This window comes from Marmota monax, unplaced genomic scaffold, assembly GCF_021218885.2.
Source record: "Marmota monax isolate L192 unplaced genomic scaffold, Marmota_monax_Labrador192_F-V1.1 WCK01_AAM20220418_F8-fsc00125, whole genome shotgun sequence".
Taxonomy (NCBI): Eukaryota; Metazoa; Chordata; class Mammalia; order Rodentia; family Sciuridae; genus Marmota; species Marmota monax.
In genome coordinates, this window is record NW_026695235.1 from 10,255,673 (window position 1) to 10,279,430 (window position 23,758).

The following is a 23,758-nucleotide window of genomic DNA, read 5'->3' on the forward strand; positions in this document are numbered from 1 at the left end:
GTGCTGGGGATTGAACCCAGGGCCTTGTGCATGCGAGACAAGCACGCTACCATCTGAGCTGTGTCCCCAGCCCCCGTGCCACTTCCTAATGGCCCCAAGTCTCTCCAAAGACACCACTTATCCTCTCCCTCCAGAGACACCCCCAGGCTCTCCCTCCAGGCACCCTGCCTCTTCCAGTCCTGCCTGGGAGCAGCCCTAAGGCTGATGCGTTCGCAGTGGCTGCCGCCCTCTGGTGGCTGCTAGAGTCATTGCCCATGGTGAGGTCCCATGGCCAGGTCCCTTGGCAGGCTCTGCCCAATCTTGCAGGGACTTGCAGTTCTGTGGGACAGAAATGGAATCTGAGGTTTCCAGACCTGACATGGACTCTGCTCTGCTGTGTGCAGTTTTCCTGGAGACCCCTGGAGGGTCTGGGGGGGAAGGTGGGTCTGGAGCACCTGGTCTCTAGAACCCGGCTGGCCCCTGGAGGCTGCACCATGCTGGGGAGGAGCTGGGGGCTGCCGTGAACCTGGCTCCCCGACACTCTGGACTCGGCTGTCCTCTCCCATGCCAGGGCCTCCGCCCTCAGCACAGTCCTCCTGTGGCACAGAGCTGGTCCCCTACCAGCGTGGGGAAGCCCCAGGGCAGGCTCAGTCCCTGGAGGAAGGAATGGATCCCAGGGGCAGGCCCTCCCCCAGGCGGCCGTGAGCCCCAGAGGCCTGAGGTTGGTCCAGTTCCCCTTTATCCTCCTCCTGGGAGTGCAGGGGTTTCAGATGGTCTGAGTCCCCGTCCCAGCCGGGGGGGCTCCAGGTGGTCTGTGGCTCTTGGGGCTCAAACACCGACCGTGGGTTTGTTCCCCCTGAGCGGGTGGCTACGTCAGGGATGTTCTCAGTGTGACTTTCCAGTAGTGAAAGTCCCGGCTCCTGCCTCAAACACTGGGCGCAGCCGGTGAGCTGGGTCCCGGCCATGCCATGCTGTCCAGCCCTGTGTGGGCTTGTGGGGCCGTGCAGGGCAGCTCCAGGTCAGCTCTGGTCCCAGCCCTGGTTCTGGAGTCAGAGCCGGATCCACTGAGCCACGGCAGAACTAGAGCAAAGGGCTCCAAGCTTGCCAGGGACCTGAGCTTTGGGTGACTGTCCCCAGGGACTCTGCCAGAGGTGAGCCCAGCCCTCATGCCCAGGCTGGGCTCAGGCTCGGCCAGCTGCAAGCTGCAGCAGCGGCTCAGCCTGACCCCAGCTCCCTGATGGGCACGCTGGGTGGTTCAGGCCAGGCCACTGCCTGTGGGGGGAGCAGCGTGCCCTACAGGAAGTCACTCTCCCTGTCTCTCCCCAGGTTTTCCTTCCAGGTGAAGTCATTCTCGCCCCAGGTCAGTCATTCTAGAGGAAGTCATTGTCCACGGACAAGAGCATGGGGAAGCACCACACCTGCTCTGCTCTGAGGGACACTGCCTCCCTTGATTCCAGAGCCCTCCCTGGTGAAGTGCCCGTTGCTGAGGCTTATACGTGACCTCCAGCTAGCCAGCAGCCCTTTGGGGACTGGTGGGGAGAATCTGCCTGTCCTGTGCATCCCAGCGTCCCAGTCCCAGGGAGGCTGTTTTAGGGACTTTTTTCACTGCTGGGACTAAAGGATCTGACCAGAACAATTTCAAAGGAGGAAAAGTTTATTTGTAGGCTCAGGGTTTGGGAGATCCCAGTCCAGAGAAGGTCAGCCCCATTCCTCGGGGCTTGAGGTGACGCAGAACATCGCGGCAGGAGAGTGCGGTGGAGGGAAGCAGCTCCAGGATGATCGGGAAGGGGACTCCACTGGCCAGATACAAATACACACCCAAAGCCGCACCCCAATTCCCACCTTCCCCAGCCAAACCGGCCACTTCAGTTAATCCCATCGAGGACTCATGCTGATTAGGCTAAGCCTCCGCCCATCATTTCTCCTCGGAACCTTCTTGCCTTGACTCACACGTGAGCGTTGGGGGGACACCTCACATCCAGACCACAACAGAGGCCCACAGGCGGCCTGTGCTCGGCTCCCTCCAGTTCCCGCTGTTGGGCTGCGTCCTCTCAGGGGCTGTTCATTGCCCTGTGTTTGTAAATCTGAGTTTGGCTGGCCGTGTCCCTGTTCTCCACAGCCAGGGTGCAGCGCCGCAGCGCCACTGTGGAGGCCAGCACAGGGTGGCGCAGCCTCTAACGGAGACACGCGCTAGAGCCCTGGTTCGGGCTGTCAGGGGCTGCTGGATGGGAACGCCGTCCGGGGACCCACCAAGATAGTCAGATGTGGCATCTGCACGGAAACACGTGGAGTGGGGGCTGTGTGTGTCACTTTTGAGCGTATCGTGCCCAGGATGCCCGGGAGCCCAGCTGTCCCCCCAGGAGCAGTGTCAGTGCTGCCGTCCCAGATCCCTGGAGCTTCCCCCGGAACCACTGTCCCCACTCAGAGCCTGTCATCCAAGACAACCCAGGGCTTGGGTCGAGGCTTCGCTCTGTTTTCACTTTCTTCCATGTGGACAGGTTTGGGGAGGGAAGCCAGCCATGGTCGTTTCCTCCAACCCTGTTACACGCTGAGGATGCTCAAGGAAGAGAGGCTTTCTGCCCCAGGTGGGGAGAGGCACCCAGTCTCTCTCCTGCCTGCATCTCCAACTCCAGGGCCTTGGGATGGATACACCGGAGGAGGCCTTCCTGCCACCGTGCACCAACAGACTATGGAAAGGACCTGACTGTTTTGGTCAGGCTGGGCCCGGGGACCTGGGTACCCTGGGCACAAAGGTGGGAACGGGTGGTTCTCAGGGCCCGAATCTGGGAGAGGTGGGAACCTGGACAAGGCCCCTCCAGGAGTCATCAAGGGTCACATCCCACGGGACAGGCTGTGGGAATCCAGGGACCTGGCCTGGCCAGGTGCTCTGAGCAGCATGCCCTCCCCTAGGCCGGGCCCTAACTCGTTGTTGAACAAGGAGAGGTCACCCAGCTCTGCTGCCCGGCACAACTGCAAAGACTGGATGAATACTGGAAAAAAGCACGCACTTTATTTGCATAGTATCCTGTCACTGAATTTTACAGCTTAGAACAGACAGAGAGCAGGAGACGAGCTGTGGTCCACACCGAGAGGAGACGCACCGAGAAGGGAGTGTTTGGGAGCGTTTGGCCACTTCCAGGAGCTTGAGCATCCGGCCTGGGAGGAAGGTCCCCGGTGCTACTCCACAGGGGTGTGGGGGAGCACCCACCCTCCCCTGCAAGCCCAGTGGGAGCAGCACATCAGCCACTGGAGCCACGAGAGCTGGCCACGATCAAGGTGGTCACACTCTGCAATGTCAGAGCGGGCCCTCCCTCCAGTGGAAACCCAGGGCCACAAGGGGCCACAGGGAGTGCCGCACACACCTGTCCCCTCTGTCACAAGCTTGGGGGCTTTTCTTTCACACTCCTCTGCAGGACCTTGAGTTAGGAGCCAGCTGTCAAGTGAGAGAGACTCAAAGGCCCGCTGTGCCTACGGGGCACAAGTAGAGCTTCAGGGAGCCCAGTGTGGGCAGGCGTCAGAAGCCAGGTCCCAGAGCACCGAGGTAGTCTAGGAGAAACCAGACCCGGAACCAGGGCTTCCGGATCTGCACATCCCTGAGTCCCCAGAGGACCTCGGCCTCCATGGGATGAGCCGGTCCTGAGAGGGTTCCCGAGGGCTGGGCTCAGCCCACTGGCAGCCAAGGGGCCAGCACAGGCTCTGAGGGGGAAGGGAGGAGGCACAGGGAGAGGCCAGGGCCAGGCTGCAGTGGTTGGAGTGGGCCCGTGTTCAGGCCCGGCTCTGAGGGCTCTGCCTACACTCTCAGCCTCAAAGGTTTCTGCTGTCCCAATAAGTGGCCAGCATAGCTGTGCCCTAGGAGGGCTGGTCCCTTTGTTTCCAGCCAGCATCCACCCTGGGTGCTGAGAAGGCACTAAAATATGACCAGCCACCTAGAGACCAGGTGGCAAGGTGCCCATGTGCCTGCCCTCAGGTGGCCCTCCCTGGCCACCAAGACCCCTGCCCTCCCCCTCTTCCCTCTCAGGTCATCCAACCACTCAGAGGTCACCCCTCCACACTCATCCAAAGGGGGGCAGCAAGGCTCAGGAGGAAGACCCAGTAGGGCAGCGCCTGCATGCATGTCCCTGGAGGGCCTGCCACCCCTCTGGACAGAGAGTTGGGGGAGTGGACAGGGCGGGCCTGCAGCCTGCACTGGATGCCGACAGCAGCAGACGACAAGTCACTGTTTAATCAAAGTGAAAGGACCTGGGATCATCTGGAAAGGCACACACGCCAGGGAATTAAATCAGCCCCAGGGGTCCTTGGGTACGACGGTGAGGACAAGGGAGTCGTGGACACGGCCACACAGGTTAGCTGTTCGCCTGTTCAGAAGGAAAAAGAAACAGACGCTGCTTTCTTCAAACAGCAACAGGCAGGCTATTCCTCCTCCAGGTGCAGATGGCAGGGCTCAGGCGCAGGAAGCAGGGGCCAGGCTGCAGGCGGACGGGCGGTAGGGACCCCAGCACCTCTGAGAGCAGGCTCAGCCTGGGAGCCACACTCGGCTGAGGACACCAACACCTCAGGGGTGTCACCGTGGAGTCCTTGCTTCCTACCCGCCACACGTCCTGACACCCGGTCCTCTGCCGCCGCAGCCACACACTCCCGCTCCTCTGCTCCCTCACCCCTGTGCCCAGCCCCCACTGTCCCTCCTTGTTGCCCCCAATCACAGCCACACCTGTCTGCGTGCAGCCACCTGCCCCTCTCCAGGTGAGGCCCAGCCCTGAGGTAACGTGAAGGCCCTGCACCCAGATGTCATTGAGGGGACAGAGGTAGAGCACTGCCCCTGGTCCTGGCCCTCCTTCAGCACCTGGGACCTTGGGGACACGAGGAGAGGAAGAGCATGTCTCTCACCAGTGCCAGCCTGGAAGGCGTCAGGACCTGAGACTATGGGCGGCCTGCTGCCCCTGAGCTGGGGACACTCAGAGCTCTGCCAGCAGAGGGGCTCAGGGTGGCAGGGCAGGATGGCAGGGCAGGGTGGCAGGGCAGGGTGGCAGGGCAGGGTGGCAGGGCAGGATGGCAGGAGCCTGGGGTCACCCTCTCCATGCTCCTTACCCTGCTGCAGGGTCTGGGGACCCAAGGCCCCCAGACACTCCTGCACCCCTTGAGTGTGGGGGCTGCCCAGGGCCCTGGGGAGGTCCCCATGCGGGGGGCGCCCCATCCGACTCTTCCCTCTGCTGCCTGCCCCTCACCACAGGGTTCAGTTGATGTGGGCGGTGGTGACTGGCCAGCTGAGCCGGCTCCAGTGCAGAGGGCAGAGCCCCGAGGAGGGTCCTGCTGGCCTCTGCCACCAGCACCAGTGGGCACCAGGGCCTGGGGACACTGGATTGGGGGAAGGTGATCTTGATCTAGCTTCACTGCAGCCGTGGGAAGCAGGGTGGCCTGGTGCCTTGGTGGCCAACCAGCTTCTCACAGCAGAAGCTGGCCTCCTCTCAAGGAGACGGAAACCCAGTGGAAAGGACAGGAAGTTACCCTCATCTGTCGGTAGATCCAGTCTGTGAACACCGTCATGTTTCCGTACACTCCGGGCCTGTTAGCCTTGGCACACCCAGATCCCCAGCTCGTGTCCCCAATCAACCACCAGACTTCATTCTTCAAAGTGACCAGCGGCCCTCCACTGTCCCCCTGGGGGACACAGCAAGTTACCGAGAGTAGAAAGGCTAGTTGCAACCCTCAGCCCCTCTCAGAGCACCTAGAGGGCGCAGGGTCAGGGGTTAGGAGTGGGGGTGCCGTCCGCCCTCCACCCCGGGAGGCAGGCTGCGGCATTAATGGACACAGGCGCCCAGCTCAGCGTGGCCAAGAGGCCGGCTGTCTGTGGTTTAAGTCAGCACACTCCCTCCCGCTGCCCGGCACTTCCCCAGGGAAGGGCTCTTTCCCAGGAAGCCAAGCGCAGAAGGCTCTCATGCTGTTGGTGACCACCAGTCCCCACAGCTGCCCCAGAGCTATATCACCAGGAGGCTTCACAGAGCCCCGCAGAGCATGGACCCTCACAAGGGATCGGCAGGAACTGGCGAGGCTCAGAGTTGAAGAGAAACTGGCAATTACCTGGCAGGAGTCGATGTTGCCCTGCAGGTACCCGGCACAGATCATGGCCTGAGTGATGAGGTTATTGTAGACATATTTGCTGTTGCAGAGTGAGTGCTCAATGAGGTGCACCATCGCAGCGTTCAGCACATCCGAGGTCTTCCCTAAGAACAGAGGCATGGACCAGCGGCTCTCAAGGGCGAGTGGATGTCCTTCCCTGAGGGCATGCCTGCTGTCCCCTCCCTCTGCCCATCCTGATCCCAAGCATGGCGTGCTAAGTAGGGTCAGTGTGTTTTTCCCCATTAAGATGGGGCAACGGAGGCACAAAGCCAGGTGAACTGCCTCAGATCATCAACCACTGAAGAGCAGAACTGAGACTCAAACCAACTGCCCACACCTTGCCCCGCGCTGCCCCCACGCCCCGCTGGCCTGCATGCCCTGAGCCTTACCTTTTTCATAGGTGGCCCCCCACCCAGAAATCCAGCACGGCTGTTGTGCCTCCAGCATCATGCCAGGATTGGGCAGGCACACGGGCTTCACTCTGTCTGTGCCAAGAGGAGGAAACCATGAGCCCTGGGAGTCCAGCAATGGCCTCAGGCAAGAGACTGTGCCTGGCCTGGCCCTGTGCATAGGCAGCCCCCACCACCCTGCCCCGAGAACCCCAGATGCCTATGTGCCTTGACACCCCCACTGTGTGCCCTGGCAGGCCCCTCTTTCTAAGAGGCGAGAAGTTCCCCTCTGAATCCTATGACATCGTTGCTCCTAAAAACACACGTTCAGCACAGTGGAGCCTCTGGCTCCTGGCTCCTGGTGGGCTCCCCTGTGAGAGCCCTTTCCCACCTTGAAGGCAAGTTCTTCATGGGGAGGGGGAGGCTCTGCTTCATCTGCACCCACGTGGGGCTAGAACATTCCAGACCTTCGCATAGACTAGTGCGGGGGCCAAACAGGAAGCTGAGGGGAGGCGCTGGTGTAACCCATGATTCTAAAGGACATCACTCCCTGAGTGTACCCGGGGAATAGAGCTCTCTTTAGAAATTGCAAGCCTCATGCTCCCAGCTGGAGGCGATTCCATCCCCACAGACGACTGGCAATGTCTGGAGACAACTTTGATTGTCTCGACTAGTGGATGCTACTGACCTCTAGTGGGCAGAGGACAGGGACGCTGCTAAAAGTCCTGCAAGGGCCAAGCAGCTGCACATCAATGAGGAGCAAATCTGGCCATCCCTGCTTCCCTTCCCCACACCAGGGCACTCCTGGCCTCTGCCAAGCCCTCCTCTAGCAGTGCCAATCTGTTCAGTGCCAATCTGTCTTCCCTGACCACGCGTCTCGCTAACAACCAGCATCTCTCTCCTTACAACCTGGCCCAGCACCACCTCACCCTGGCCACCTGCACCACTGAACGTCAGCATCGCTCCGGCCACACGTACCATTGAACGTCAGCGGTGTCTGCAACTTCATAAGCGCAACATCGTTGTTCTTGGTCTTGGAGTCATAATTGGGGTGAGAGATCACTTTCTCGACCCGGTGTCCACTTCCATAGAGCATGGAGGACTGTCTCAGAAGGCCTGCGAAAGCCTTCCAGTACTGCGGGCTGTTGAGAGGCCTGGGAGACAGAGGCACAGCACGCAATGTCTCACCCCGCGCCAGGCGGTCTTTGAAAACTACAAGCTGGAGCTGCTGCCCAGGCTGAGACGACTCCCCAGAATGCAGAGCAGGACTGGGCAGTGGCGGCTCCACCTATCACCCCCCCACCCATGCCCCTCTTTCTGCCTCCAGCTGAGGACTCTGGCTGCTGTGGCTGCTGCACTGGCCCAGAAATGGGCCCTGAATCTGCCCTAAAGTTGCAAACCCTGTTTCTGGCAGGACTGGGTCCTATTAACATTCAAATGTCAGGTCATTTCCTGGTAGACAGCAGGTACTCAAATACAAGTATGCTAATAAACACACTAGGATTCTAATAATAATCGAGACATTCCCTTTATCCAAGGATTTTATTTGGGATCTGAGGGCCCCCAACTGCTAGAGAGCTCTCAGGATCCAGGGGCCTGAAGGGAGAGGCAGAAAGGGACACTCCTGGGCGAGACATGGACACTCCCTGCACCTTTACAGCAGCCCCCGTAGAGCAGGGCACACCTGTGTGATAGGTGCAGACCATGTAGGTCAGAAACACTGAGTGACCCGTCCTAGACACACAGCCAGAGGACCGCCAGGCCAGGAGTGAGGCTTCCTGCAACACAGGCAGGTGCCAAAGTAGACACCAAGAAAAGGAAGCGGGTGGGGGCAGTACCTTCCACAACCCCCACGCATCCACCCCTCCCTGCCCGTCTGCATGGGCACGAGGTCCCCGAGTGCATCTGAGGGCTTCTCCTGGCATAAGCATCCAGGAGAGGGGAACCCGACAGCAGAGGCCCGGAAGGGCAGGGCAGGGCAGGAGGGAGGCTGCAGGGATCGGGTCACAGCCATGAGCACAAGCCACCCTAGCTGTGTCGCAGGGCCAGGGCCAGGGCCAGGGCCAGGGGCACTCTGCACACACCTGCTGAGAGTGGACGTGGCCTACCCACACTCAGCCATGCTTCTGGCTGAGAGGTGTCACAGTCTGCCCAGGGCTCATGGTTTCCTCCTCTTGGCACAGACAGGGTGAAGCACACAGGGTGAAGCCCGTGAGCCCCACTCGCCTGTGGATATGAAGGCCTTGGAGCTTCACAGCCCTGAATAAGGCCACAGAGTCTCACTCCAAACCCAGCGTCCTTGCCAACCCCCACCACCCGACAACAAGGGACGTGGACATACTCCTCCACACAGTGGGCAGCGGTCACAATCCACTCAGGGGTGATGATGGAGCCTCCGCAGACGTGGATGCCTTGGACATGCAGGCTGACCTGCCAGGGCCAGTCGCCCAGGTTGGCGTTGGTTCCACCCACGATCCTGCTCTGCCGCCGCAGAAAGGGGCTACCACACTCTGGGGGACAAGCAAACATCAGTGGGAAGCCAGCCCAGCAGGAGCCCCCTGGCACCTGGCTCCCAGCCCAATCCTGAGGGCACAGGGCTCCCACCCAGGGGTTCAACAGGCAGGGCAGTCAGCAGGACTGCCCCCTAGCATTCCCTGCATTAGGGGTCCAACGAGAGGTGTCACAGTCAACCCTTGGTAGAAGGGAGAGCTCCTGACTCTGCAGATCTCCCCAAGTAGGAGAGTGAGGAGTGACTGAGGGGAGTGAGGAGAGTGAGGGGTGACTGAGGGGAGTGAGGAGTTGGGTGAGGAGGAGAGTGAGGTGGTGAGTGAGGAGGGAGTGAGGAGGTGAGTGAGAAGGTAAGTAAGAGGGGAGTGAGGAGAGTGAGGGGTGAATGAGGAGGAGAGTGAGGGGTGACTGAGGAGGTAAGTAATAGGGGAGTGAAGGATAAGTGAGGAAGAGAGTGAGGAGGAGAGTGAGGAGGGAGTGAGGAGGGAGTGAGGGGGAGAGTGAGGAGGAGAGTGAGGAGGGAGTGAGAGGGAGTGAGGAGGGAGTGAGGGGGAGAGTGAGGAGGTGAATGAGGAGGTGAGTGAGGAGGAGAGTGAGGAGGGAGTGAGGGGGAGAGTGAGGGGGAGAGTGAGGAGGAGAGTGAAGAGGGAGTGAGGGGGAGAGTGAGGAGGTGAATGAGGGGGAGAGTGAGGGGAGAGTGAGGAGGGAGTGAGGGGAAGAGTGAGGAGGAGAGTGAGGAGGTGAATGAGGGGGAGAGTGAGGGGGAGAGTGAGGAGGGAGTGAGGGGGAGAGTGAGGAGGTGAGTGAGGGGGAGAGTGAGGGTGAGAGTGAGGAGGGAGTGAGGGGGAGAGTGAGGGGGAGAGTGAGGGGGAGACTGAGGAGGAGAGTGAGGAGGGAGTGAGGAGGGAGTGAGGGGGAGAGTGAGGGGGAGAGTGAGGAGGTGAGTGAGGGGGAGAGTGAGGGGGAGAGTGAGGGGGAGAGTGAGGAGGGAGTGAGGGGGAGAGTGAGGAGGGAGTGAGGAGGGAGTGAGGGGGAGAGTGAGGGGGAGAGTGAGGAGGGAGTGAGGAGGGAGTGAGGGGGAGAGTGAGGAGGGAGTGAGGGGGAGAGTGAGGAGGAGAGTGAGGAGGGAGTGAGGAGGGAGTGAGGGGGAGAGTGAGGGGGAGAGTGAGGGGGGAGTGAGGAGGGAGTGAGGGGGAGAGTGAGGGGGAGAGTGAGGGGGAGAGTGAGGGGGAGAGTGAGGAGGGAGTGAGGAGGGAGTGAGGGGGAGAGTGAGGAGGAGAGTGAGGAGGGAGTGAGGGGGAGTGAGGGGAGAGTGAGGAGGGGAGTGAGGAGGGAGTGAGGGGGAGAGTGAAGGGGAGAGTGAGGAGGATAGTGAGGAGGAGAGTGAGGAGGGAGTGAGGGGGAGAGTGAGGGGAGAGTGAGGGGGGGAGTGAGGGGAGAGTGAGGGGGAGAGTGAGGGGGAGAGTGAGGGGGAGAGTGAGGGGGAGAGTGAGGAGGGAGTGAGGGGGGAGTGAGGGGGAGAGTGAGGGGAGAGTGAGGGGGAGAGTGAGGAGGGAGTGAGGGGGAGAGTGAGGGGGAGAGTGAGGGGGAGAGTGAGGGGGGAGTGAGGAGGGAGTGAGGAGGGAGTGAGGAGGAGAGTGAGGGGGAGAGTGAGGAGGGAGTGAGGAGGAGAGTGAGGGGGAGAGTGAGGAGGAGAGTGAGGGGGAGAGTGAGGAGGAGAGTGAGGGGGAGAGTGAGGAGGGAGTGAGGGGAGAGTGAGGGGAGAGTGAGGAGGAGAGTGAGGGGGAGAGTGAGGAGGAGAGGGAGGGGGAGAGTGAGGAGGGAGTGAGGAGGAGAGTGAGGGGGAGAGTGAGGAGGGAGTGAGGGGGAGAGTGAGGGGGAGAGTGAGGAGGGAGTGAGGGGGAGAGTGAGGGGGAGAGTGAGGGGGAGAGTGAGGAGGGAGTGAGGAGGGAGTGAGGGGGAGAGTGAGGGGGAGAGTGAGGAGGGAGGGAGGGGGAGAGTGAGGGGGAGAGTGAGGAGGGAGTGAGGAGGGAGTGAGGGGAGAGTGAGGGGAGAGTGAGGGGGAGAGTGAGGAGGAGAGTGAGGGGGAGAGTGAGGAGGGAGTGAGGGGAGAGTGAGGGGGAGAGTGAGGGGGAGTGAGGAGGGAGTGAGGGGGAGAGTGGGGGGAGAGTGAGGGGGAGAGTGAGGGGGAGAGTGAGGAGGGAGTGAGGAGGAGAGTGAGGGGGAGAGTGAGGGGGAGAGTGAGGAGGGAGTGAGGGGGAGAGTGAGGGGAGAGTGAGGGGGAGAGTGAGGAGGGAGTGAGGGGGAGAGTGAGGGGGAGAGTGAGGAGGAGAGTGAGGGGGAGAGTGAGGAGGGAGTGAGGGGAGAGTGAGGGGAGAGTGAGGGGGAGAGTGAGGAGGGAGTGAGGGGGAGAGTGAGGGGGAGAGTGAGGGGGAGAGTGAGGGGGAGAGTGAGGAGGAGAGTGAGGGGGAGAGAGAGGAGGGAGTGAGGGGGAGAGTGAGGGGAGAGTGAGGGGGAGAGTGAGGAGGGAGTGAGGGGGAGAGTGAGGGGGAGAGTGAGGGGGAGAGTAAGGAGGGAGTGAGGAGGAGAGGGAGGGGAGAGTGAGGAGGGAGTGAGGGGGAGAGTGAGGGGAAGAGTGAGGAGGAGAGTGAGGGGGAGAGTGAGGAGGGAGTGAGGGGGAGAGTGAGGAGGGAGGGAGGGGGAGAGTGAGGGGGAGAGTGAGGGGGAGAGTGAGGAGGGAGTGAGGGGGGAGTGAGGGGGAGAGTGAGGAGGGAGTGAGGGGAGAGTGAGGGGGAGAGTGAGGAGGAGAGTGAGGGGGAGAGTGAGGAGGGAGTGAGGGGAGAGTGAGGGGGAGAGTGAGGGGGGGAGTGAGGGGAGAGTGAGGGGGAGAGTGAGGAGGGAGTGAGGGGGAGAGTGAGGAGGAGAGTGAGGGGGAGAGTGAGGGGGAGAGTGAGGAGGGAGTGAGGGGGAGAGTGAGGGGGAGTGAGGAGGAGAGTGAGGGGGAGAGTGAGGGGAGAGTGAGGAGGGAGTGAGGAGGAGAGTGAGGGGGAGAGTGAGGAGGGAGTGAGGGGGAGAGTGAGGAGGGAGTGAGGGGGAGAGTGAGGGGGAGAGTGAGGGGGAGAGTGAGGGGGAGAGTGAGGAGGGAGTGAGGGGGAGAGTGGGGGGGGAGTGAGGGGGAGAGTGAGGAGGGAGTGAGGGGAGAGTGAGGGGGAGAGTGAGGAGGAGAGTGAGGGGGAGAGTGAGGGGGAGAGTGAGGGGGGAGTGAGGGGGAGAGTGAGGGGGAGAGGGAGGGGGAGAGTGAGGGGGGAGTGAGGGGGAGAGTGAGGGGGAGAGTGAGGGGGAGAGTGAGGAGGGAGTGAGGAGGAGAGTGAGGGGGAGAGTGAGGAGGAGAGTGAGGGGGAGAGTGAGGGGGAGAGTGAGGGGGAGAGTGAGGGGGAGAGTGAGGAGGAGAGTGAGGGGGAGAGTGAGGGGGAGAGTGGGGAGGGAGTGAGGGGGAGAGTGAGGGGGAGAGTGAGGGGGAGAGTGAGGAGGGAGTGAGGGGAGAGTGAGGAGGAGAGTGAGGGGGAGAGTGAGGGGGAGAGTGAGGGGGAGAGTGAGGGGGAGAGTGAGGAGGAGAGTGAGGAGGGGAGTGAGGAGGGAGTGAGGAGGAGAGTGAGGGGGAGAGTGAGGGGGAGAGTGAGGAGGAGAGTGAGGGGGAGAGTGAGGGGGAGAGTGAGGGGGAGAGTGAGGAGGAGAGTGAGGGGGAGAGTGAGGGGGAGAGGGAGGGGAGAGTGAGGAGGGAGTGAGGGGAGAGTGAGGAGGGAGTGAGGGGAGAGTGAGGGGGAGAGTGAGGAGGGAGTGAGGAGGAGAGTGAGGGGGAGAGTGAGGGGAGAGTGAGGGGGAGAGTGAGGAGGGAGTGAGGGGGAGAGTGAGGAGGGAGTGAGGGGAGAGTGAGGGGGAGAGTGAGGGGGAGAGTGAGGAGGGAGTGAGGGGGAGAGTGAGGGGAGAGTGAGGGGGGGAGTGAGGGGGAGAGTGAGGGGGAGAGTGAGGGGGAGAGTGAGGAGGGAGTGAGGGGGAGAGTGAGGGGGAGAGTGAGGGGGAGAGTGAGGAGGGAGTGAGGAGGAGAGTGAGGGGGAGAGTGAGGGGGAGAGTGAGGAGGAGAGTGAGGGGGAGAGTGAGGAGGGAGTGAGGGGAGAGTGAGGGGAGAGTGAGGAGGAGAGTGAGGAGGAGAGTGAGGAGGAGAGTGAGGGGGAGAGTGAGGGGGAGAGTGAGGGGGAGAGTGAGGAGGGAGTGAGGGGAGAGTGAGGGGGAGAGTGAGGAGGAGAGTGAGGGGGAGAGTGAGGAGGGAGTGAGGGGAGAGTGAGGGGAGAGTGAGGGGGAGAGTGAGGGGGAGAGTGAGGGGGGAGTGAGGGGGAGAGTGAGGGGGAGAGTGAGGAGGAGAGTGAGGGGGAGAGTGAGGGGGAGAGTGAGGAGGGAGTGAGGGGAGAGTGAGGGGGAGAGTGAGGAGGAGAGTGAGGGGGAGAGTGAGGAGGGAGTGAGGGGAGAGTGAGGGGGAGAGTGAGGAGGAGAGTGAGGGGGAGAGTGAGGAGGAGAGTGAGGGGGAGAGTGAGGAGGGAGTGAGGGGGAGAGTGAGGGGGAGAGTGAGGGGGAGAGTGAGGGGGAGAGTGAGGAGGGAGTGAGGGGGAGAGTGAGGGGGAGAGAGAGGAGGGAGTGAGGGGGAGAGTAAGGGGGAGAGTGAGGAGGAGAGGGAGGGGGAGTGAGGGGAGAGTGAGGGGGAGAGTGAGGGGGAGAGTGAGGGGGAGAGTGAGGGGGAGAGTGAGGAGGGAGTGAGGGGGAGAGTGAGGGGGAGAGTGAGGGGGAGAGTGAGGAGGAGAGTGAGGGGGAGAGTGAGGGGGAGAGTGAGGGGGAGAGCGAGGAGGGAATGATGGGGAGAGTGAGGGGGAGAGTGAGGAGGAGAGTGAGGGGGAGAGTGAGGAGGGAGTGAGGGGGAGAGTGAGGGGGGAGTGAGGGGAGAGTGAGGGGGAGAGTGAGGAGGAGAGTGAGGGGGAGAGTGAGGAGGGAGTGAGGGGAGAGTGAGGGGGAGAGTGAGGGGGAGAGTGAGGGGGAGAGTGAGGAGGAGAGTGAGGGGGAGAGGGAGGAGGGAGTGAGGGGGAGAGTGAGGGGGAGAGTGAGGAGGAGAGTGAGGGGGAGAGTGAGGAGGTGAATGAGGGGGAGAGTGAGGGGGAGAGTGAGGGGGAGAGTGAGGGGGAGAGTGAGGAGGGAGTGAGGGGGAGAGTGAGGGGGAGAGTGAGGAGGAGAGTGAGGGGGAGAGTGAGGAGGAGAGGGAGGGGGAGAGTGAGGAGGGAGTGAGGGGGAGAGTGAGGGGGGAGGGAGGAGGAGAGTGAGGGGGAGAGTGAGGAGGGAGTGAGGGGAGAGTGAGGAGGAGAGTGAGGGGGAGAGTGAGGAGGGAGTGAGGAGGAGAGTGAGGGGGAGAGTGAGGGGGAGAGTGAGGGGGAGAGTGAGGAGGGAGTGAGGGGAGAGTGAGGGGGAGAGTGAGGAGGAGAGTGAGGGGAGAGTGAGGAGGAGAGTGAGGGGAGAGTGAGGAGGGAGTGAGGGGGAGAGTGAGGGGGAGAGTGAGGGGGAGAGTGAGGAGGGAGTGAGGGGGAGAGTGAGGGGGAGAGTGAGGGGGAGAGTGAGGGGGAGAGTGAGGAGGGAGTGAGGGGGAGAGTGAGGAGGGAGTGAGGAGGAGAGTGAGGGGGAGAGTGAGGGGGAGAGTGAGGGGGAGAGTGAGGAGGGAGTGAGGGGGAGAGTGAGGAGGAGAGTGAGGAGGGGAGTGAGGAGGGAGTGAGGGGGAGAGTGAGGGGGAGAGTGAGGGGGAGAGTGAGGAGGGGAATGAGGGGGAGAGTGAGGGGGAGAGTGAGGAGGAGAGTGAGGGGAGAGTGAGGGGGAGAGTGAGGAGGAGAGTGAGGGGGAGAGTGAGGAGGAGAGTGAGGGGGAGAGTGAGGGGGAGAGTGAGGAGGGAGTGAGGGGGAGAGTGAGGGGGAGAGTGAGGAGGGAGAGTGAGGGGGAGAGTGAGGAGGGAGTGAGGGGGAGAGTGAGGAGGAGAGAGAGGGGGAGAGTGAGGGGGAGTGAGGGGGAGAGTGAGGAGGGGGTGAGGGGGAGAGTGAGGGGAGAGTGAGGGGGAGAGTGAGGGGGAGAGTGAGGAGGGAGTGAGGGGGAGAGTGAGGAGGGAGTGAGGAGGAGAGTGAGGGGGAGAGTGAGGAGGGAGTGAGGGGGAGAGTGAGGGGGAGAGTGAGGGGGAGAGTGAGGAGGGAGTGAGGGGGAGAGTGAGGGGGAGAGTGAGGGGGAGAGTGAGGAGGGAGGGAGGGGGAGAGTGAGGGGGGAGTGAGGAGGAGAGTGAGGGGGAGAGTGAGGAGGGAGTGAGGGGGAGAGTGAGGGGGAGAGTGAGGAGGAGAGTGAGGGGGAGAGTGAGGAGGGAGTGAGGGGGAGAGTGAGGAGGGAGTGAGGGGGAGAGTGAGGGGGAGTGTGAGGAGGAGAGTGAGGGGGAGAGTGAGGAGGGAGTGAGGGGGAGAGTGAGGAGGGAGTGAGGAGGAGAGTGAGGGGGAGAGTGAGGGGGAGAGTGAGGAAGAGAGTGAGGGGGAGAGTGAGGGGGAGAGTGAGGGGGAGAGTGAGGAGGGAGTGAGGGGAGAGTGAGGGGAGAGTGAGGAGGAGAGTGAGGGGGAGAGTGAGGAGGGAGTGAGGAGGAGAGTGAGGGGGAGAGTGAGGGGGAGAGGGAGGGGGAGAGTGAGGAGGGAGTGAGGGGGAGAGTGAGGGGGAGAGTGAGGAGGAGAGTGAGGGGGAGAGTGAGGAGGAGAGTGAGGAGGAGAGTGAGGGGGAGAGGGAGGAGGAGAGTGAGGGGGAGAGTGAGGAGGGAGTGAGGGGGAGAGTGAGGAGGGAGTGAGGAGGAGAGTGAGGGGGAGAGTGAGGAGGGAGTGAGGGGAGAGTGAGGGGGAGAGTGAGGAGGAGAGTGAGGGGAGAGTGAGGAGGGAGTGAGGGGGAGAGTGAGGAGGGAGTGAGGGGAGAGTGAGGGGGAGAGTGAGGAGGAGAGTGAGGGGGAGAGTGAGGAGGGAGTGAGGGGGAGAGTGAGGGGGGGGGGAGGAGGAGAGTGAGGGGGAGAGTGAGGAGGAGAGTGAGGGGGAGAGTGAGGGGGAGAGTGAGGGGAGAGTGAGGGGGAGAGTGAGGAGGAGAGTGAGGGGAGAGTGAGGAGGGAGTGAGGGGAGAGTGAGGGGGAGAGTGAGGAGGAGAGTGAGGGGGAGAGTGAGGAGGGAGTGAGGGGGAGAGTGAGGAGGGAGTGAGGAGGAGAGTGAGGGGGAGAGTGAGGAGGAGAGTGAGGGGGAGAGTGAGGGGAGAGTGAGGAGGAGAGTGAGGAGGGGGTGAGGGGAGAGTGAGGAGGGAGTGAGTGGGAGAGTGAGGGGGAGAGTGAGGAGGGAGTGAGGAGGAGAGTGAGGGGGAGAGTGAGGGGGAGAGTGAGGGGAGAGTGAGGGGGAGAGTGAGGAGGGAGTGAGGGGGAGAGTGAGGAGGGAGTGAGGGGAGAGTGAGGGGGAGAGTGAGGAGGAGAGTGAGGGGGAGAGTGAGGAGGGAGTGAGGGGGAGAGTGAGGAGGGAGTGAGGAGGAGAGTGAGGGGGAGAGTGAGGAGGAGAGTGAGGGGGAGAGTGAGGAGGGAGTGAGGAGGAGAGTGAGGGGGAGAGTGAGGAGGGAGTGAGGAGGAGAGTGAGGGGGAGAGTGAGGAGGAGAGTGAGGGGGAGAGTGAGGAGGGAGTGAGGGGGAGAGTGAGGGGAGAGTGAGGGGGAGAGTGAGGAGGGAGTGAGGGGAGAGTGAGGGGGAGAGTGAGGAGGAGAGTGAGGGGGAGTGAGGGGAGAGTGAGGGGGAGAGTGAGGAGGGAGTGAGGGGGAGAGTGAGGGGGAGAGTGAGGAGGATAGTGAGGAGGAGAGTGAGGAGGGAGTGAGGGGAGAGTGAGGGGGAGAGTGAGGGGGTGAATGAGGGGAGAGTGAGGGGGAGAGTGAGGAGGGAGTGAGGGGGAGAGTGAGGGGGAGAGTGAGGAGGAGAGTGAGGAGGGGAGTGAGGAGGGAGTGAGGGGGAGAGTGAGGAGGAGAGGGAGGGGGAGAGTGAGGAGGGAGTGAGGGGGGGAGGGAGGGGGAGAGTGAGGGGGAGAGTGAGGAGGGAGTGAGGGGGAGAGTGAGGGGGGAGTGAGGGGGGAGTGAGGGGGAGAGTGAGGAGGGAGTGAGGAGGAGATTGAGGGGGAGAGTGAGGGGGAGAGTGAGGGGGAGTGAGGAGGAGAGTGAGGGGAGAGTGAGGGGAGAGTGAGGGGGAGAGTGAGGGGGAGAGTGAGGGGGAGAGTGAGGGGGAGAGTGAGGAGGGAGTGAGGGGGAGAGTGAGGGGGAGAGTGAGGGGGAGAGTGAGGGGGAGAGTGAGGAGGGAGTGAGGAGGAGAGGGAGGGGGAGAGTGAGGAGGAGAGTGAGGGGGAGAGTGAGGGGGAGAGTGAGGAGGGAGTGAGGGGAAGAGTGAGGGGAGAGTGAGGGGGAGAGTGAGGAGGGAGTGAGGGGGAGAGTGAGGAGGGAGTGAGGAGGAGAGTGAGGGGGAGAGTGAGGAGGAGAGGGAGGGGGAGAGTGAGGGGGAGAGTGAGGAGGAGAGTGAGGGGGAGAGTGAGGAGGAGAGTGAGGGGGAGAGTGAGGGGAGAGTGAGGGGGAGAGTGAGGAGGGAGTGAGGAGGAGAGTGAGGGGGAGAGTGAGGAGGAGAGTGGGGGGGAGAGTGAGGGGGAGTGAGGAGGAGAGTGAGGGGGAGAGTGAGGAGGGAGTGAGGGGGAGAGTGAGGAGGAGAGTGAGGGGGAGAGTGAGGAGGGAGTGAGGGGGAGAGTGAGGAGGGAGTGAGGAGGAGAGTGAGGGGGAGTGTGAGGAGGAGAGTGAGGGGGAGAGTGAGGAGGGAGTGAGGGGGAGAGTGAGGAGGGAGTGAGGGGGAGAGTGAGGGGGAGAGTGAGGAGGAGAGTGAGGAGGAGAGTGAGGGGGAGAGTGAGGGGGAGAGTGAGGAGGAGAGTGAGGGGGAGAGTGAGGGGGAGAGTGAGGGGGAGAGTGAGGAGGGAGTGAGGGGGAGAGTGAGGGGGAGAGTGAGGTGGATAGTGAGGAGGAGAGTGAGGAGGGAGTGAGGGGAGAGTGAGGGGGAGAGTGAGGGGGTGAGTGAGGGGGAGAGTGAGGAGGAGAGTGAGGGGGAGAGTGAGGGGGGAGGGAGGGGAGAGTGAGGGGGAGAGTGAGGAGGAGAATGAGGGGGAGAGTGAGGAGGGAGTGAGGGGGAGAGTGAGGGGGAGAGTGAGGGGGAGAGTGAGGGGGAGAGTGAGGGGGGAGTGAGGAGGAGAGTGAGGGGGAGAGTGAGGAGGAGAGTGAGGGGGAGAGTGAGGGGGAGAGTGAGGAGGAGAGTGAGGGGGAGAGTGAGGGGGAGAGTGAGGGGGAGAGTGAGGAGGGAGTGAGGGGAGAGTGAGGGGGAGAGTGAGGAGGATAGTGAGGGGGAGAGTGAGGAGGGAGTGAGGGGGAGAGTGAGGGGGAGAGTGAGGAGGAGAGTGAGGGGGAGGGTGAGGAGGGAGTGAGGGGGAGAGTGAGGAGGGAGTGAGGAGGAGAGTGAGGGGGAGAGTGAGGAGGGAGTGAGGGGAGAGTGAGGGGAGAGTGAGGGGGAGAGTGAGGAGGGAGTGAGGGGGAGAGTGAGGGGGAGAGTGAGGAGGGAGTGAGGAGGAGAGTGAGGGGGAGAGTGAGGAGGAGAGTGAGGGGGAGAGTGAGGAGGGAGTGAGGGGGAGAGTGAGGGGGAGAGTGAGGAGGGAGTGAGGGGGAGAGTGAAGGGGAGAGTGAGGAGGATAGTGAGGAGGAGAGTGAGGAGGGAGTGAGGGGAGAGTGAGGGGGAGAGGGAGGAGGAGAGTGAGGGGGAGAGTGAGGAGGAGAGTGAGGGGGAGAGTGAGGGGGAGAGTGAGGGGGAGAGTGAGGAGGGAGTGAGGGGGAGAGTGAGGGGGAGAGTGAGGAGGGAGTGAGGGGGAGAGTGAGGGGGAGAGTGAGGAGGAGAGTGAGGGGGAGAGTGAGGAGGGAGTGAGGGGGAGAGTGAGGAGGGAGTGAGGAGGAGAGTGAGGGGGAGAGTGAGGAGGAGAGTGAGGGGAGAGTGAGGGGGAGAGTGAGGAGGGAGTGAGGGGGAGAGTGAGGAGGGAGTGAGGAGGAGAGGGAGGGGGAGAGTGAGGGGGAGAGTGAGGAGGGAGTGAGGGGAGAGTGAGGGGGAGAGTGAGGGGGAGAGTGAGGAGGGAGTGAGGAGGAGAGTGAGGGGGAGAGTGAGGAGGGAGTGAGGGGGAGAGTGAGGGGGAGTGAGGAGGAGAGTGAGGGGGAGAGTGAGGAGGGAGTGAGGGGAGAGTGAGGGGGAGAGTGAGGAGGAGAGTGAGGGGGAGAGTGAGGAGGGAGTGAGGGGGAGAGTGAGGAGGGAGTGAGGAGGAGAGTGAGGGGGAGAGTGAGGAGGAGAGGGAGGGGGAGAGTGAGGAGGGAGTGAGGGGGAGAGTGAGGAGGGAGTGAGGAGGAGAGTGAGGGGGAGAGTGAGGAGGAGAGTGAGGAGGGGGTGAGGGGGAGAGTGAGGGGGAGAGTGAGGAGGGAGTGAGGGGGAGGGTGAGGGGGAGAGTGAGGGGGAGAGTGAGGAGGAGAGTGAGGGGGGGAGTGAGGGGAGAGTGAGGGGGAGAGTGAGGGGGGAATGTGGGGAGAGTGAGGGGGAGAGTGAGGAGGGAGTGAGGGGGAGAGTGAGGGGGAGAGTGAGGAGGAGAGTGAGGAGGGAGTGAGGAGGGAGTGAGGGGGAGAGTGAGGGGAGAGTGAGGAGGGAGTGAGGAGGGAGTGAGGGGGAGAGTGAGGGGGAGAGTGAGGGGGAGAGTGAGGAGGGAGTGAGGGGGAGAGTGAGGGGGAGAGTGAGGAGGAGAGTGAGGGGGAGAGTGAGGAGGGAGTGAGGAGGAGAGTGAGGGGGAGAGTGAGGAGGAGAGGGAGGGGGAGAGTGAGGAGGGAGTGAGGGGGAGAGTGAGGGGGGGGGGGGGGGGAGAGGGAGGGGGAGAGTGAGGAGGAGAGTGAGGGGGAGAGGGAGGAGGGAGTGAGGGGAGAGTGAGGGGGAGAGTGAGGAGGAGAGTGAGGGGGAGAGTGAGGAGGGAGTGAGGAGGAGAGTGAGGGGGAGAGTGAGGAGGAGAGTGAGGGGGAGAGTGAGGGGGAGAGTGAGGAGGGAGTGAGGGGGAGAGTGAGGGGGAGAGTGAGGGGGAGAGTGAGGAGGGAGTGAGGGGGAGAGTGAGGAGGGAGTGAGGAGGAGAGTGAGGGGGAGAGTGAGGGGGAGAGTGAGGAGGGAGTGAGGGGGAGAGTGAGGGGGAGAGTGAGGGGGAGAGTGAGGAGGGAGTGAGGGGGAGAGTGAGGGGGAGAGTTGGGGGAGAGTAAGGAGGGAGTGAGGAGGAGAGTGAGGGGGAGAGTGAGGAGGGAGTGAGGGGGAGAGTGAGGAGGGAGTGAGGAGGAGAGTGAGGGGGAGAGTGAGGAGGGAGTGAGGAGGAGAGTGAGGAGGAGAGTGAGGGGGAGAGTGAGGAGGGAGTGAGGGGGAGAGTGAGGAGGGAGTGAGGAGGAGAGGGAGGGGGAGAGTGAGGAGGAGAGTGAGGGGGAGAGTGAGGAGGGAGTGAGGGGGAGAGTGAGGAGGGAGTGAGGAGGAGAGTGAGGGGGAGAGTGAGGAGGAGAGTGAGGAGGGAGTGAGGGGGAGAGTGAGGGGGAGAGTGAGGAGGAGAGTGAGGGGGGGAGGGAGGAGGAGAGTGAGGGGGAGAGTGAGGAGGGAGTGAGGGGGAGAGTGAGGGGGAGAGTGAGGGGAGAGTGAGGAGGAGAGTGAGGAGGGAGTGAGGGGGAGAGTGAGGGGAGAGTGAGGAGGAGAGTGAGGGGGAGAGTGAGGAGGGAGTGAGGGGGAGAGTGAGGGGGAGAGTGAGGGGGAGGGTGAGGGGGAGAGTGAGGAAGGAATGAGGGGGAGAGTGAGGAGGGAGTGAATGGGAGAGTGAGGGGGAGAGTGAGGGGGAGAGTGAGGGGGAGAGTGAGGAGGGAGTGAGGAGGGAGTGAGGGGGAGAGTGAGGAGGAGAGTGAGGGGGAGAGTGAGGGGGAGAGTGAGGAGGGAGTGAGGGGGGGAGTGAGGGGGAGAGTGAGGAGGAGAGTGAGGGGGAGAGTGAGGAGGGAGTGAGGGGAGAGTGAGGGGAGAGTGAGGGGGAGAGTGAGGAGGGAGTGAGGGGGAGAGTGGGGGGGAGAGTGAGGAGGAGAGTGAGGGGGAGAGTGAGGAGGGAGTGAGGGGGAGAGTGAGGAGGGAGTGAGGAGGAGAGTGAGGGGGAGAGTGAGGAGGGAGTGAGGAGGAGAGTGAGGGGGAGAGTGAGGAGGAGAGTGAGGGGGGGAGGGAGGAGGGAGTGAGGGGGAGAGTGAGGGGGAGAGTGAGGAGGAGAGTGAGGGGGAGAGTGAGGAGGGAGTGAGGAGGAGAGTGAGGGGGAGAGTGAGGGGGAGAGTGAGGAGGGAGTGAGGAGGAGAGTGAGGGGGAGAGTGAGGGGGAGAGTGAGGAGGGAGTGAGGGGGAGAGTGAGGGGGAGAGTGAGGGGGAGAGTGAGGAGGGAGTGAGGAGGGAGTGAGGGGGAGAGTGAGGGGGAGAGTGAGGAGGGGAGTGAGGAGGGAGTGAGGGGGAGAGTGAGGAGGAGAGTGAGGAGGAGAGTGAGGAGGGAGTGAGGGGGAGAGTGAGGGGGAGAGTGAGGAGGAGAGGGAGGGGGAGAGTGAGGAGGGAGTGAGGAGGGAGTGAGGAGGAGAGTGAGGGGGAGAGTGAGGGGGAGAGGGAGGGGGAGAGTGAGGAGGGAGTGAGGGGGAGAGTGAGGGGGAGAGTGAGGAGGGAGTGAGGGGGAGAGTGAGGAGGGAGTGAGGAGGAGAGTGAGGGGGAGAGTGAGGAGGAGAGTGAGGAGGGAGTGAGGGGGAGAGTGAGGGGGAGAGTGAGGGGGAGAGGGAGGAGGGAGTGAGGGGGAGAGTGAGGGGGAGAGTGAGGAGGAGAGTGAGGGGGAGAGTGAGGAGGGAGTGAGGGGGAGAGTGAGGAGGGAGTGAGGAGGAGAGTGAGGGGGAGAGTGAGGAGGGAGTGAGGAGGAGAGTGAGGGGGAGAGTGAGGAGGGAGTGAGGGGGAGAGTGAGGGGGAGAGTGAGGAGGGAGTGAGGGGGAGAGTGAGGAGGGAGTGAGGGGGAGAGTGAGGGGGAGAGTGAGGGGGAGAGTGAGGAGGGAGTGAGGGGGAGAGTGAGGAGGAGAGTGAGGAGGAGAGTGAGGGGGAGAGTGAGGGGGAGAGTGAGGAGGGAGTGAGGAGGAGAGTGAGGGGGAGAGTGAGGGGGAGAGTGAGGAGGGAGTGAGGGGGAGAGTGAGGAGGAGAGTGAGGGGGAGAGTGAGGAGGGAGTGAGGAGGGAGTGAGGGGGAGAGTGAGGAGGAGAGTGAGGGGGAGAGTGAGGGGGAGAGTGAGGGGGAGAGTGAGGAGGGAGTGAGGGGGAGAGTGAGGGGGAGAGTGAGGGGGAGAGTGAGGGGGAGAGTGAGGGGGAGAGTGAGGAGGGAGTGAGGGGGAGAGTGAGGGGGAGAGTGAGGGGGAGAGTGAGGGGGAGAGTGAGGGGGAGAGTGAGGAGGGAGTGAGGGGAGAGTGAGGGGGAGAGTGAGGAGGGAGTGAGGGGGAGAGTGAGGGGGAGAGTGAGGGGGAGAGTGAGGAGGGAGTGAGGGGGAGAGTGAGTGGGAGAGTGAGTTGGAGAGTGAGGGGGAGAGTGAGGGGGAGAGTGAGGACTGGGTGAGGCCATGCCTGAGGAGGTGAGCGAGGAATGGTGAGGGGCAGTGGAGGCTGTGTGGCCTGAGTGTGGTGTGCCTCACTGTGGGTAGCCAGGCCTGGGAGTCCTCCAGGTGAGGAGGTGGTTGTACCTGAGGCCAGTGTCCTCTGCTGGCCGGAGAGCTGCCTCTCAGATGCCTGGTTGCCCCTCTGGCAGCCCTGGAGGCACTGGGGGACCGTCTAATGGACCAGAGCCAAGGGATCAGGAGAAAGGGATGGAGGGCGGGCATGGGAAGCCCTGGGAAGTCCCTTCCCAGGTGGGCAGGTGTGGTGTCCACTGGCCAAGTGCTTCCCGGCGTGGCCTGTTGGTGCCTGAGGAGTGTGACCCGGCTCCTAGGAGTAACCATCAGGGCTCCTTCATGTGCCTCCTCATGGGGTCTCCTTTCCCATGGGAGGGACATGGGTGTGGGGCGGGCGGCAGGCCTCTACTGGCCGTGTGGACACCCCTACCTAGAGGGCACTGAGCGCAGTCTTGCCGGGAGCCACTGATTCTGTTGGCTTCAGCTCGTCCAAGGAGCGGCTGAGCCTCAGGACCAGCACCCAGCGTCAGGGAGCAGGCCAGGCAGGCCCATGCTTCCAGGGCTTGGGAACCATGCTAATCCGAACAGAGATGTGCCGCCCAGCTGAAGCCGCGTCCCGAGGGGAAAGGAAGGGAGCTTGCCATCTGGGCTCTCTCCTTCCAAGGCCCAGTGGCTACCGAGCACCAGATGGCCAGGTGGTGGCACTGTCATGAACCTGCCAGGGGTGTTGGGCTCAAACCCCAGGTCTACACAGAGGCTCTCTGACGATGCCCCTTCTCTCCCTGGCGAGGGAGCCCCAGGAAGCCTTTGGCTCAGGGGAGCACAAAGAACAGGCCATCAGGTTCCTGACCACGGTGGCATGCTCTTGGACCACTGCTAAAGACAGCTCAAGTACACCCAGATTGTCAATGGAACCACGGGGCTC

At 63.0% G+C, this 23,758-nt stretch overlaps 1 protein-coding gene across 4 annotated transcripts in view; it reads right to left on the bottom strand.

The window, feature by feature from the left end:
- Positions 1–2,967: 2,967 nt before the first annotated feature.
- The window catches only part of Tmprss2 (transmembrane serine protease 2), a 46,362-nt gene continuing 25,571 nt past the window's right edge, over positions 2,968–23,758 (bottom strand). For 3 of the 4 annotated variants that reach the window (XM_046439134.2, XM_046439133.2, XM_046439135.2), the window contains exons 9-14: positions 8,824–8,992; positions 7,461–7,636; positions 6,483–6,578; positions 6,055–6,197; positions 5,482–5,634; positions 2,968–4,334 (exon numbers count right to left, since the gene is read on the bottom strand). In XM_046439134.2, the coding sequence (XP_046295090.1) occupies positions 4,323–4,334; positions 5,482–5,634; positions 6,055–6,197; positions 6,483–6,578; positions 7,461–7,636; positions 8,824–8,992 (749 nt within the window). In that variant the 3' untranslated portion in view covers positions 2,968–4,322. The remainder of the gene's footprint in view (positions 4,335–5,481; positions 5,635–6,054; positions 6,198–6,482; positions 6,579–7,460; positions 7,637–8,823; positions 8,993–23,758) is intronic. The other variant, XM_058577246.1, reaches the window with a different exon arrangement.